This window comes from Alternaria burnsii (assembly GCF_013036055.1).
Source record: "Alternaria burnsii strain CBS107.38 chromosome Unknown 701, whole genome shotgun sequence".
NCBI lineage: Eukaryota > Fungi > Ascomycota > Dothideomycetes > Pleosporales > Pleosporaceae > Alternaria > Alternaria burnsii.
This window is the reverse complement of record NW_024066124.1, coordinates 259,513-272,766: the sequence shown is the minus strand read 5'-3', so window position 1 is coordinate 272,766 and position 13,254 is coordinate 259,513. Positions and strand designations below refer to the sequence as shown.

Genomic DNA, 13,254 nt, shown 5'->3' with positions numbered 1-13,254 from the left:
GTGTCTGACCTGCAAGACGGCACAATGTGATTGTCCTCCTTTATCACTAACAGTCCCCAGTCTACCAGCATTAGGATCCGTGGTGCGATCTGCATCATACGGTTCATACGGTATATACGGTCACTGTCCAAGCCGACTACTCGAAGGTGCCGGCGACGGGGCTGCTAGCCAAAGAGCCGTCATTTGATTGCTAGTGCGTTTCAGGCAAGGTCCTTGCCGATCACTAAGCCAAGGGTCTCCCTCTGCGTTTCGGAGTGGCCTCTTGAGTGCAGCTCTTGAGATAAACTTGCCGCAAGTCATCCAATTATCGTTCTTGCAATACGACCGGAGCGCATACAAAACAGCCTCTAATGACGCGTATGTGGTCGCCTTAGGGGAGCTTTTCCTGGTAGAGATTTGTTAGGAAGCTCCGGCGGAAGCATGTCGGCAATCCTCCTCTAGCGACATGTCATCACGCGTCCGTGCCGGCGGCAAAAGTAGGCAACGTTGCGATGTGTCGTTGCAGTGCGCGCACGAAGAAGTGTTTGTGCAACAATGGTGTCGTCGCGAGGATAGACGAAAGGAGCTGAGACCCTGCTGCGATTGACGCCTCTGCCGCTCTCCGTCCATCTCGGTTAGATTCCTTTGCGGGGTTTGCTGTAACACCTCGCATGGGAAAACCTCCGAACGCACAAGTTGTCATGTACTCCACAGGCAATTTTCCTTTTTTTTGCGATCCACCCTCCAAGCCATTGGGAGTCGAGGCCTGACTGCTTGTGCTGTTAGCTATTGTTATCCTAGTCCAAGCTTGCAGCATTAAGTCCACAAATAAAACACCATGCCTGTCGAGCTGGCGTTGCGATACTTAATGACCAAGATCACATAGCACAGCGTGTTTTTCTCCAGTCAAAGCAAACTGCACATATGCTATCAGTTATAGAGGACCCGTGCAAGTATCAACATTCGACACGAAACGATCATGCTCACCACTAATCGTTCGTTCAACAAGCACAACGGCCGTTTCAGGGATATCTCCACGCATCGAGCCAGACACATGATCACACTCATCATGTAGTACTATAACGATATGTGCACCGCCATGGTGATGACCGCGTTGTGCCACGCAGCGACTCTTGGTCAATGCAGCCCTGTACAGTCTTCGCTTCACCGTATTCCGCGTATTCAGTAACCGAGATGAAATGCCATCACCCATAGCAGCTTCAATACGACACCAAGACCATGCGATGCAACCACGACCTTGGTCCAGCAGCCTCTATCGACGTAGTTTGCGAGATGTGTTGTTCTCTAAACGTTACCACCACCCATGCCATGGCACACTTCCAAAGTTTCAGCACGGTCCGTACATCCCCCGCAAACTCCAAGCTCTATTATCACTCCCCCGCTTCGCCAATCGTTCCAAGTATCATCGTCGGTCCGAAACGCAAATTACGAGTTACTCGTTCGAGGCAAGCGGTGTCAATCAGCCGCTGACACAATGCCGGATAACAGTTTCATTGCATGTATTGTATGCTGTGGAACTTTGCAAGCCTGTACCGTTCAGCACTTGGAGCACAGTGCGCAATATGAGCATGGGTTGGCTTTATTTCCATCAGACCTGAGCAAGTGGCAGCCTTCCAAAGCAGCACCACACGAAAGGTCTGAATCTTGGTACATGATCACTCGCTCGGTACGGCAGTTCTCTCGCTTTAGTGTATATAACGAATATACGGCTGCTTCTAACGTATCAACATACATCGCATGTTTCCTGTCTTCGAGAGAACCAACGACTAACTATATCCTCTATTTACCTTGTACCAAATCTTTTCTGCCTCGTGGTAAGGCCGTGTCAATCAGAGCATAATACTCTGCCTTTGGGTCGCTTCAGCGCACACGGTCAACCAGCACAATCTTCGTCAAAATGTACTAACCCACAATACATGTATCCTCCCTCAAAGCGTCTTAGCAACAATCATCGGCCCAGCAACCTCATCCCTCTTCTCCTTCCCACAGAGCTCCTCCACAATGGTAAGCGCGAAAAGTATTGCAGTCCCTGGTCCCCGACTCGTAATGACACGTTGATCAACCACGACTCTATCCTCAGAATACTGCCACCCAGCCTGCACCACCTCGTCCTTCACGCTCGGATGACTAGTAACCGTCGTCTTGACCTCCCCTGTACCATCATCCCTCTTATGCGCGGCAACAAGCGCAGTCGTTGCGGCGCAAATTGCTGCAACCCAGTTCGCCTTCTTTCGAAAATCGTTGATAAGATCCAAGACAGTATTGTCTCCGCAAAAGGTCTTTGCTCCTGGTGCGCCACCGGGCAATATCAACACGTCGTAATGCTCACTCACATATCCCGGAACGGATGAGAGTTCTTGGTAATCGGGCACGATGCGGATGTTGCGTGATAGGCTAACACATGATGTTAATTACTTCCATCCACGCCCCCGAAACAACAAAGAGAAGGGTAGAAAAGTGTTTGGAGGTGAGACCACGGTTACCAAACATGAGACAACACCTTTCCGTCACTCTCGAGCGCGAATACGGGAGGACGACTAGAGAACAAACGAGGGCAAGGGGTTGTAGGAACTTACTGTGCATAAGTCTTGTTCTTGAGGGATACACCAGCTGATTTTACTTCGAAGCCAGCGCGGGTCAAGACTGCCATGAGCATCAGTATCAAATACCACGTGTTCGCTTCTTTTTGGAGATCATTGAAGATAACTCTACCATGCTCGCGCACGGCTGTGAGAGGTGCCAGAGACAGTGCAACAGCTAGGCAGCAGTGCAGTTTTGTCAAGCTAGAACTTGGAACTGGTAGGTCTTGAAGAGGACCCTACCAAATTATGCTCGCCTAATTGGAAAGATCTGTGCAGCCTCATACTATAGGTTGGCGGACAACGTACCGTCGTAAGGCGTGACGAATTCAATCTCCTCGGATCCATCTGCAACCAGTATCAGAGCTCTCGGCATATCGTTCGTAGTTGCAAATACTAGAAGATTTACACGCTATTCGAAGTGCAATGGTAACAATCAGTTATGTGAAAGTATGTTGATGAGGGACAACGTCGAACATGTCTCCGCATTTTAGCCAAGTGTGACGTATGCTGAGGGGCTCGGAAACAGCATGTCCGGCATCCCTTTATAAACGTTTCCTGCGTGTTCCACTTATAAAGAAATGAGAATGGACATCTCATTGCCTAATGTCCAAATCACTCACGTTTTATGTCACAAGACCAAGAGGCACCACGTATACGCAGAAGAGTCATAAAAGATAGCATTGGCTCATCCCATCCTGTTCCCTCCAAGATTACGCCAGAACAATTCGGTCATCAAGGATATCACTAAAAAAGCACACCCATAGTCTCCGTATATACACGCCTCTTGCCTATGTGCTTTCCTTTGTGTATAATCGAAACGTTTGTGAGCGCCCACCTAGATTCGTTCCAGTACAGTAAAACTCGAGCGCCAAAAGCAGAGTCGAACTCAGCATCATGAAAGGTGCGTAACTGCCTTATTCTATGCCTCTTCGCGGGTGTAACGGACAGACTAAAGAACTCCAGGATATCTCTCTTCTCTCGTCTCTTCTCATAAGCTCATGCAATAAGAGAAGCAGGGGACCGCTTCAAAGGGCGCCGCTGTTACGAGTACCAAAACACCTCCATTGACCAGGTATTAGAGAGCGGGTTGATGATGCTGAGTAGCCTTCGTCGATGGAGCGCCTGTCTCCTCCATCTCAATCTGCTGGCCGGTGTCGGCTGAAAAAAAGCAAACAGGGTATGTCACAAAAAAAGAACAGAACAGAACAGAGAAGGAAGCCAGACCGCGTCTATCGTTGCAAAGGGTAAATCTCGCATCGCGGAAAGGGTTTGAGGTATCAAAGGCGGGGTGTACAAAAAGGACAGCAGGTTGGCCTAGCATGACCATGCTCGAGATAGAGATAGAGAACTCCAAACACCAATTGCATCATGAAAGCAAAACAGACGTAGTGGTCGTTAATAAGCCACAAAGGGCCCCAAATCGGGTGTTCGGAATTGGTGGTGGATGGTAGCAGTGAAGAATGTGTGCAGGTATGCCGAGATCACAAGCTCATGGTTAACCATTCCTGTAAAACATTTGTTAGCATGGCACTATTTTGCTTCAGCACGGAATTACTTACCCATTCAGCAGGGCCAGATGATTGCAGGCCTTGGCCCATAGCACCCATAGGAAGGGCGCCTAGATTCTGGCCCGGGAAAGGACTGGGACTCGCAATCGCAGTATCCTTCCTGCGCAACGTAGGCGCTCTTCCATTCGTGTCGTCCGCATCTGCCATCTCCAGCTCCTGTGACTCGGTTTTACTTGAACCGCGAACACGTTTCGGCGCAACAGGGACACCGCGAGTCTGAGACAAATTCACAGAACTATTGGACTTGGGTGGACCAGGAGCTATTGGAACCACACCGCTCGGTTTCGTAGATGTCGGGGTGGTAGCATTGGACATGGTACCAGAAGCTGCGCCAGAGCCGGTGGATTTTGGAGACTCCGACTCCGCCGCTTTGTGGGACGTAGGAGTCGTCACCGGGGTATGCGCAATGGAGTTCTTTCGGGACGATTTCTTGGAAGATCGCGTGGATGTCGTGCCTACAGGTGCATTGCCGCTACCCCGATTGCGCTTTTTGATGACATCGGTTTTGAGCGACAAGGGCCGAACAACGCCGTGCAACTTCAAGAATAGACCGCATGCATTGCAAAGTGGGTGTCCCTCAGGGTTGCGCCGCCACAAAGGCGTCGTCTGGGTAAAGCAGTTGGTGCAGGTTGTGGGGGCACCGCCTTCGCCTTGCTTTGAGCCACCTGGACTTTGAGGTCGTGATGGAGCTGCAGAATTAAAGCCAGACTCTGGCGGCGAATTGGGCGACGAAACGAGGCCGTGCATGCCCTGGTGCAGCATTCCAGCAGCGTTAGGAGTTGAGCTAGTGCGGGGTATTTTCTGGCGTCGTGGATCGCTTCCTCGATTGCGTATGTCGCTTACAGAGGCAGCCGAGCCATGCGTCCGCCCAAGACTGCCCCCAGGGCTCCAGTGATCTTGCGGTGAGTGCACCATTTCGGTGCCGCCAATTGTGACAGTCTTGCGTGGGGGCCCGGCCGGATACCGCGCCTGCATGGGGTTGAACTGATTCGAAAGATTGGTTTCCCATTGGTAGCCGTTGTTGAAATCAAGTGACCCGTCCTCCATGTGCGAGTAATCTTGTGATGGCATGGTGCGGTCTGCAAACGCGCTGCCTTCGTCATCTTCGGCGTCTGAGTCTGCGCCAAAAGTGAACATGTTCTCTTGACGTCCCATCTGCATCTCATGCTGCTGGCGCAACGGCAGGTGGTTGTGGAGCACTTGAGACGGATCTACGTGACTCGACTGGCCGAACGACGAGGCTGAGAATGGCAGTGAGGAGCTCGCGCTCGTCACAGGGCTGAAGACGGAGTCATTGCCACCGGGGTTGAAGATGAACTGGGGCTGCATGGAAGTCGACAGGTTGGAAGGTCGGTGAGGACCGTATGAGGCGCTGCCGTGTGTGTTGCGAATGTCCAAGCCACTCCTGTCAAAGTACATCTGGTTGTCTTCGGGTATGGGTTGCGGAGTGGAGACGGTGGAGGGAAAAGCGGAGCTGGGTGGAGAGTAGTAGTCGGTGGAGTTGAGGGAGGAAGCCATGGAGTGTTGGTTGAACATGTTGGAGTTGAAGGCGTTGTGGCTCATGAGTGGCGAGCCGACAGGCGAGAAGCCGGAGAAGCTCTGCTGGTAGGGCCCTGCTGAATGTATGACGGGGTCCTGGTCGTGCATAGAGAAGGTGTCTATGGAGAAGGGGACCTGTGCCTGTGAGGCTGGGAAGGTGGGGGGCTGCATGGAGTGGCTGTCGAGCGAGTACTGGTGCAGGTCTTGCTCGGCCTGGGCATCGGTGGGTATCATGATGCTGTTGACAGGAGGGACCAGAGGAGAGGCTTCAGCGCGCCGCTTGGGAGGCTGATAAGACGTTAGTTGTGCTCTGTTGGGATATGATAGGCAGAGAGATAAGGAACTCACTCGTCGCTCGTCGATGCTGGTCTTGCGGACGTGTCGCGGAACGTAGCCAAATTCATCCTCTCTGTGGATAGCAGGAGGCACTGAAGGGGCGGAGGCGCGGGCGAGGGAGAGATTATGGTCGTTGGCTAGATGCGGCTTTCTTATCGGTATCGCTGGGGCAGATGGATTAAATGGAGCCGCATCCTCATTCGACAATTCGGGCGACAGGCCTGCAGGACTGCCGACGGACGAGGGAAATATAAAATCGTCCAGGTTCATGGCGTCGTGGGGTGAGTTGGCGTGTACTTGTACCTGCGCCTGCTGGTCTTGCGACTTCCTCAACTGCTGGGCGATACCGCTGGGAGCGGATCTTGGCGGCGGTCTTGCGCTCGAACTTGTTGGCGGCGGCGGCATCATTTCATTGTTTTGCGCATCCGGAGCGGGCCTGTTCAGCAGAAATCACAGTTAGCTGAGCTGGTCGTCGACAAGACTCGCAGTGGTAGCGACGCAAAAGCAAATGGCGAAATGCGTACCCTTTATTGCGATCCATCTCGGCGCGCCGCATGTTCATGGCCATCATTCGCCATGTCAAGTTCTCCATGCGCTCTGCATTGGGCAGCTGCGTCTTTGCTCGCGAATACAGTTTCCAGATTTGCGTGCCCAGCGGATCGTTCTTCTGTAGTTCTTCTGGCGATTCAACGCTGGGCGTGCCCGCATCGTTGCCAAATGCTGGGAATATGGCATCCTGGAGCATGCCCTTCTTGGACGTGTCTTCGGCCGACTGTACCTCCATGGCGCCCGCTGCTGTTGCAAAGTCCATGGGTTTGCAGTCGGGGTGGTGCCCTCTTTGGTGGGCGGCAGTAATTGTGAGTGTGCCTCTCAAAGGAAGGCGATGATGTAGCTGGGTCGGCGCGTGCTCTGAATCGGATGGGCGCACCCCACGTTAGCTGCGGACCTCAGCTGCAACCACAGCCGAAGTAGGCCCTGAGCGCTGGACAGGCAGACTGCGCGGCCGACGAGTGCTAGTAATGTTTGGTAGTCGCTGTGGTAGGCTTCCAGAAGCCCGTGTAATGTTTGCGTGTGGTTGCTGTGCGAGTGCCAACACAACGGCCTGGTCACTGAATAGATATTGGAAGGCCTCTGATGTCGCCCACGGGGAACAAGCCTCGAATTGTCGCGCTCCCGGGACCAGTGAGCGGCGCAATAATTGAATTGCAGCGATGCGGGCTCCAGCATACGACGGACAGCCGGTGGCACTGGGTGGGTCGTGAGTCGTGACGCTGGGCCTTGGTGAGAAGAATGAGATGCAGTGTGTGGAGCGTTCGGCACCCACGCTGCCCCCACCACTCACTCTCGGACACCAATCACACGTGCAGCCAGAGGCCCATCCCTGGGCTATGCCTGGACGTGCAGCCTAGGGTCCTGTTTGGGGCGTTCCCTGCCCTCCAAGTGCTCTCGCCCCCTCTCCACAGTGTCGTCAAATGCGCGACTCATAAAAGCAATACTCGCAAGCACACGACATGTCTACCTGACGCATTTGCTGCGACACGGGCCCGCTTGGGATACTACATGAGATGCGATTGACGGACGGCGGTTTGGCATCCTGGGCCGCACGGGAGAATGCTTGCCTTGCCGCTTAGCATGCACGCCCTTGTTCCTATCGAGACCGCCTGAACCGTGCTACCAGAATACTTGGGAACCCCGGACAGAGTCTCGGAGGCCAAAGTATGAGCGGGAAATTTATCGGACTGCACTCATCCGGATGGGCACGAGTACACCACTCACAAGACACATGCCTGAGCTTGGAACACACACGACTGTTCCTAGGCCCTCGGTGTCTTGATTCGAGAAGGACTAGAAGAACTACCTTACCAGCTGCACAGCGCTGATCCCGGGACGTCACTGTCCTCCAAGGCTCGCCAATGTTCCCTCTTGACATGTTCTACTGCGCGACTACGACCCACCAACACCAGCCGGCAAAAGCTTACGCGAATAAATAGCCCGTCTCCATTGGCTCCTGTGCATTGCCTACCCGCTCCTTCTGACCGTCTACAGCGTCTAGCAACAAGCCGATTCTGTACGCCTACGCTACCTTGAGGCCAAGGAAGCACGCTACCTGTAGTCGATCGAGGCAGTGGCTGCGGCTGTAATTTACAACTCAGGGAAAGTGTGCCTCGCCGCCCGTCAACGAGAAGCTTGTCAGCCGACTGCATGTAGGTTATACAGGAGCAGTAGTACTGTGTCTTGTGACCATCGCCGAAGGAGAAAAAAAAAGGGCTTTCACCGCGTCTACACTTCCTACAACACCTCCATCGTTTACCCGACTGTGGAGTATGTCATCCGAATGGTGCCGAGCTCTATCGCGCTCGGCACTTCCTTTCCTAGATTTCCCGATAGCCTCACAATTTCAGGGTCTTTGTTTACCAGGTCCACAGCTATCGATGGGCTTGTGCGACAACGGATCCACCGCCCATAGCGCCAAAGCACGTGGTGGAGAGCGAACTGCGCTTCTAGTGGCATCCGACAACGCCTGCCGGTACCAAAAGATAAATCCCAAGTTATGGCGCGCTCAACAACAGCAACAATGCGGCTGACGCCGTTGGTAGCGGGCGCTCCTTCCGACAGCGCATCCTTTAATGCTACCACAGTCCACTTGTTCACAACTTCACTCGAGTTAATGCCTGGGGGGCCTGAACAATAGCATCGTTCTGCGGTTCCGCAGTTGTATCCGTACGCCTGGTAGATACCAGGACATTGCAAGATCCAACGGTGACGCGGACGGTGGAGACGACCAAACTGTAAAGTCGAGAACAACATGCAGCTTGTAGGCCGCTGTCTTCGGCCTTACCTCTTCTTCTAGAACATATGCACATTGTGCTGCTCAAGATCTCGAACCATCTCTAGGGCCACATCGAGAGCAGGGAAGACTCGACAGGTTCATCTTCTAGACGGAGTCTTGAACATACGCTATTCGACTGACAACTGACTACGTTGCACGCTTCACTAGCAACGACAGGTCTCAACGATCTCGAGACGACTTATGCGGTACGTGTGGATCGGACGCGCCGTTGCTGTCTCCATCTCTCTCGCTCTCGGTCCCTTCAATTTCCCAAACGAACGTCAGGTTTAGCCGCCATTTGTCGTCCCTAATATCACCTTGCATGGTACTGGTAATTGGCGGACTCACTTCATGCAGCATATTGCTTTTCAGGTCGAACTGCTTGTACCCACCGGGCTACCCACCAAAGTAAAGGGTCCAGGGAGATGTTGATCTACCCACTCGCGACCGTGGCATCGTGGCATTACTTCGGGCTGAGATTCATCTAGTACCAGCCGCGAACACCAATGTTCGGTGTTGCGCGTCCGCTAACCTGGAAACGATCGGCTAGATCCATGTTGACCAAATCGGTGGAGTTTCACATGTCAAAAGCCGAAGGACAGGAAGGTACGAACATACGTTTACAATTAATCCAGTGATTATGCATCTGCTGCAAAGGATCAAGATGCCACTAGGTATTTACTCATCAATGACAGAACCACCATGCATAGACAAGGTTCACCAGATATTGAGCAGCAGCACGACCCCACGCTCGTTGCCCCAGAGAGTTAAGCGGCCTAAGCTGTGATTCCCTGTCTCATGCAAGCCCCAAAAGCTACTTGCATCTGACTTGCATGCAGCGCAATACAGCAAGGATGTGGAGCCTAGACGCTTTGCTAAACCCGACTCAATCCGCTCTAACCTCGCTTGTCGCCGCATTACCGACTTGGGCCACGCTACAGACGCAGATGTCGTTCAACACACTTGCAATTTTACCATGCTATTCTGCTTTCTGCGGTCTTTGGCTTTATCCTGATTTTTCAGCGTGCGACGAAGCGACGATGGTCCGATGTCGCTATGCGTTCCGCCCGTCTCTAGTGTTTCGTGTGTCTCCATGGAACCGCGGAAATGTCCGTTGCGAAAGCACGCAATATCCGATTGCATGCAGTATCCTCAAATACCAAAATCCACAACAAACGCGGAACTACCCAACCGCCCGATCCGCTAGCAATGCAATAACACAGCCCCCCTCCCCCCGTCGTCAGAAGCGACCAGGACGGATGCACATCTTTTTTGGTTGAGTTGAAACATTGGCTGCTGGTAAGGCAAGGTTGTGGTCGCATGTCCCTACTTGATACGAAAACGCGGGATGCCCGTGGGGGTCCGTGTACGTGATTCATTTAGACGTGATATATTCGATAAATTCGGGGGGAATTCCCTGGACGGTGCCCTCGAGACCGCTCTTGGGAAAGAGCGACTGCGACGATCCACAGTTGGGCACACAACGGTTGGCCATCGAGGAAACGGGGCGATCTGGGTAAGACGTGGGAGATAACGGACGGGAAAGGGTCCTGCTCGTGTGCTTGCTTCCGTGATTTACTTGTCGCTGACGCGGAGGGCTCGCGTGCGCAGGTTCCGTTTCTGTGTATAGTACGTACCAGCTGGCGCTGGTTCCATGTTAGGTCAGCCTTGGTCAGCACAGCACAGCGACTGCATGTCACTCCAAGGTGTTGTAGCGATCAGGGCCTTTTCGGAGCCGATGTCAAATGAATGGAATGACGTCTGACGGCGGTACTCGCCGGCCTTAGGCCGCTGTAAAGTGCTCGGCGTACATGGATAGCGAAGTGTTGCGTGGCTCGGCGAACGGCGTGAATGTGTGAATAGCCTCATGCTTAAGGTTGGAGACCGTAACGAGGTCGAATGACTGAACAATCGAGGGCAATCCCAGGCTCCCGCTGATCCCTCATCAGCCTCCCATCGTCATCATAGCCATCCATCATCTATCCATCCATCCCAGGTAGGCAAGGTCTTATTCGAGGCATCCAGCCTTGGCGGTCCAAGTGTGAGAGAGAAGATGAGCGGAGCGGGATGGAGTCGACCGAGAATCCAGGCACAGAGAACCAACGTAAACTGTTTCCAACCTCACAACAAAGGAGGACCACGACCCCTACTTAAGCACACGCTCAGACAAAACGCATAGATAGGAGCTGCGGTGCGCTGCGGTGAGACCATCCCTCGTTATCATTGCGCGATTGATAGCGCCACTCTTAGTGGTCATCACGCACACACCCCCCCTTTGAGCCTCACAAACTTTACATACGTCGAAACACACCGAGTAAGCCAATCAAGCCAATGGCATACGGGGAAGCGTAGCAACGTGATCTCTTTGGGTAGGCAAGTGTATGGCTGGCCTTCCTATCGTGGACGAAGGAGAGATAGTACTATCTCTCGGTAAAGACGCTTATCTGATGCAGGCACCGCACAGGAACAAGCATATACCTTTTTGCGGAGGGCAGATCATTCGCTCAGGCTGCGGATAACGGATAGACGGGGAGGCGCGGCGAATGGGAGCGCTTTCTGGAATGTCGCTTCAATCGTATGGTCCCCTTGGTCTGGGGATGTTGGGGTCGTGTTGGGGACACCGGAGATATCTGTGCGTTTTTTTTTTTTGATATGAGATGCCTCGCCGTCGGCCAACTGAGCCGTCTAGGTGATTAGAGTGGTTGTTTTGAACGATTGTCAGGCACGTTGATCCGCAAGGGCCCCCACATTATGATGGAGAAGTGACGGGAGGCTGGCAAGACTTATATCGAATTGCCGTATCTGAGTACATTGCTGGATATCTACACCGGCGCACAGCCGTGCACCACGACGCGTCGCGTGTTTATGGCCAATATACATGTCTTGTAGTGAGGCCTATCTCTGAGTATCATAGGTGCATCAGACGCGAGATTTGTTCCCGTTACTTGTCCCATTCGATTGCTTGCCGACAAGGGTGCTGTATCTTCCTCGCGGACATGTTCCCTTGTTATCTCTTCCGCCATTATCGTTTCGTGCGGATAGTTTCGATGTATCTCCGCGGCGCGTTGTTTGCCGTGTCGTATCGTGGTATCACTCGAGGTGTTGGGGGGATATACTGCATAATCGCTCTGCAGCCTCACTTATCTCCTTCTCTCCCTTCCTTATCACTGCCTCCACCCTTGACCGTCTCTTCACCCAAGACTTTGCTCGCTGCCATGAACCTACGGAGTTGTGTCAGTACTGAGGTTCATGTCTACCATTTCATTCCATCTCTCGTTGATAGACACGGTGTCGCAACTCACATGGCACCAGCATAGCCACCTAACCCACGCATGTCCTGCGCCTGGCCAGCCGTCATACGCATCAGGCTCTCCAGATCTGACATATTGGCCGTCAACTGCGCGAGTTGCGCTTGTAGGTGTGAGAGCTGGCGTGGTTTCTGCGACGGAACAGTACTGAGGCGCGAACCGCCGGCCGGGGTGTGGGAGCGCGGTATACCCGACATAGTGGTGATGTGATCGTTCCAGAGGGTGCTGTTTGTTCGTGTCGTGTTGTTGTGCTCGAGTGCATGTGGGGGAAGCGCGCCGGACTGACTTTCTTGGTGGGACTCCCGCGGCGAAACGGCCTTGGCGGGTTGCGTTTGGAATCTCCACCAAAACTCGCCAACTTTTCCTGGGCCACCATCACCGTCACCGCAGCATGACGGCATCCCGCCACTGACACTTCGCCGTACCGAAACTACCCTCTTCTGGATTCTTGCGAGATATGGCGACCCTTCAGACTGTCCGTCGATGGATCATGACGGGTGCTGTCGCCGCTGTTACAATCACTGGGACTATCTATGGTGCGGGATTGAAAGGACAGCAAGAAGTCAAGCAGGTATGTTCAGCAATCACTATCCTATCTTCACATACTGAAATCCATGCCTGTAGCAAAAACGACAAATTCTCCAAGCCACACCAGAAGAACGAATCGCACAGCTCCAAGTCGCGCGCGCCGAATTAGTGGTCAAGAAGAACGAGATGGAAAGGAAGATGGGTCAGATTGCTGCGCGGAGGAGGGCGAAAGAGGAGGCGCTGAAGAACGAGAAATGACATGGCAGACAAGAAAGGAGAGAATTGAGAGATAAGAGATGGACATATAAGGGTATGCTAGCAAGAGCGTTGGTCGCCCAACCACACCAGAACAATGACCGGAGAATCAAGAGGTATCGCGAAGAGGATCACACCATCGAACACTGGCATACTACGTAGTATGTCTCTCGGCAAATCATGTCACCCCACCCTCTGCTGCATGACTGGACATCAACCTCAAATCCTCTGCGCAAATCGAAACGAAGAGCCGATGTCCTAACACCCATCTCGATCACCGCATACGACTCTGCACAAGAGCACCACCT

General features: G+C 53.1%; 6 protein-coding genes across 6 annotated transcripts; 2 read left to right on the top strand and 4 right to left on the bottom strand.

The window, feature by feature from the left end:
- Positions 1 to 1,928: 1,928 nt before the first annotated feature.
- GT037_009916 (uncharacterized protein) lies at positions 1,929 to 2,955 on the bottom strand (the record flags this gene model as incomplete). Its single annotated transcript, XM_038934963.1, has 3 exons — positions 1,929 to 2,394; positions 2,577 to 2,643; positions 2,889 to 2,955. 3 exons carry the CDS (start codon positions 2,953 to 2,955, stop codon positions 1,929 to 1,931), a joined length of 600 nt encoding a protein of 199 aa, XP_038782377.1.
- Positions 2,956 to 3,977: 1,022 nt separating this feature from the next.
- Positions 3,978 to 6,836, bottom strand: GT037_009915 (area protein; the record flags this gene model as incomplete). Its single annotated transcript, XM_038934962.1, has 4 exons — positions 3,978 to 4,087; positions 4,138 to 5,977; positions 6,038 to 6,461; positions 6,550 to 6,836. 4 exons carry the CDS (start codon positions 6,834 to 6,836, stop codon positions 3,978 to 3,980), a joined length of 2,661 nt encoding a protein of 886 aa, XP_038782376.1.
- Positions 6,837 to 9,709: 2,873 nt separating this feature from the next.
- GT037_009914 (uncharacterized protein) lies at positions 9,710 to 10,135 on the top strand (the record flags this gene model as incomplete). Its single annotated transcript, XM_038934961.1, has 1 exon — positions 9,710 to 10,135. One exon carries the CDS (start codon positions 9,710 to 9,712, stop codon positions 10,133 to 10,135), a length of 426 nt encoding a protein of 141 aa, XP_038782375.1.
- Positions 10,136 to 10,517: 382 nt separating this feature from the next.
- GT037_009913 (uncharacterized protein) lies at positions 10,518 to 10,724 on the bottom strand (the record flags this gene model as incomplete). The annotated part of the gene is made up of 1 exon (XM_038934960.1): positions 10,518 to 10,724. The coding sequence occupies one exon, from the start codon at positions 10,722 to 10,724 to the stop codon at positions 10,518 to 10,520; it is 207 nt and encodes a 68-aa protein (XP_038782374.1).
- A 1,267-nt stretch (positions 10,725 to 11,991) lies between these two features.
- Positions 11,992 to 12,360, bottom strand: GT037_009912 (uncharacterized protein; the record flags this gene model as incomplete). Its single annotated transcript, XM_038934959.1, has 2 exons — positions 11,992 to 12,076; positions 12,158 to 12,360. The coding sequence occupies 2 exons, from the start codon at positions 12,358 to 12,360 to the stop codon at positions 11,992 to 11,994; spliced, it is 288 nt and encodes a 95-aa protein (XP_038782373.1).
- Positions 12,361 to 12,620: 260 nt separating this feature from the next.
- On the top strand, positions 12,621 to 12,949 carry GT037_009911 (uncharacterized protein; the record flags this gene model as incomplete). Its single annotated transcript, XM_038934958.1, has 2 exons — positions 12,621 to 12,734; positions 12,788 to 12,949. 2 exons carry the CDS (start codon positions 12,621 to 12,623, stop codon positions 12,947 to 12,949), a joined length of 276 nt encoding a protein of 91 aa, XP_038782372.1.
- Positions 12,950 to 13,254: the final 305 nt, after the last annotated feature.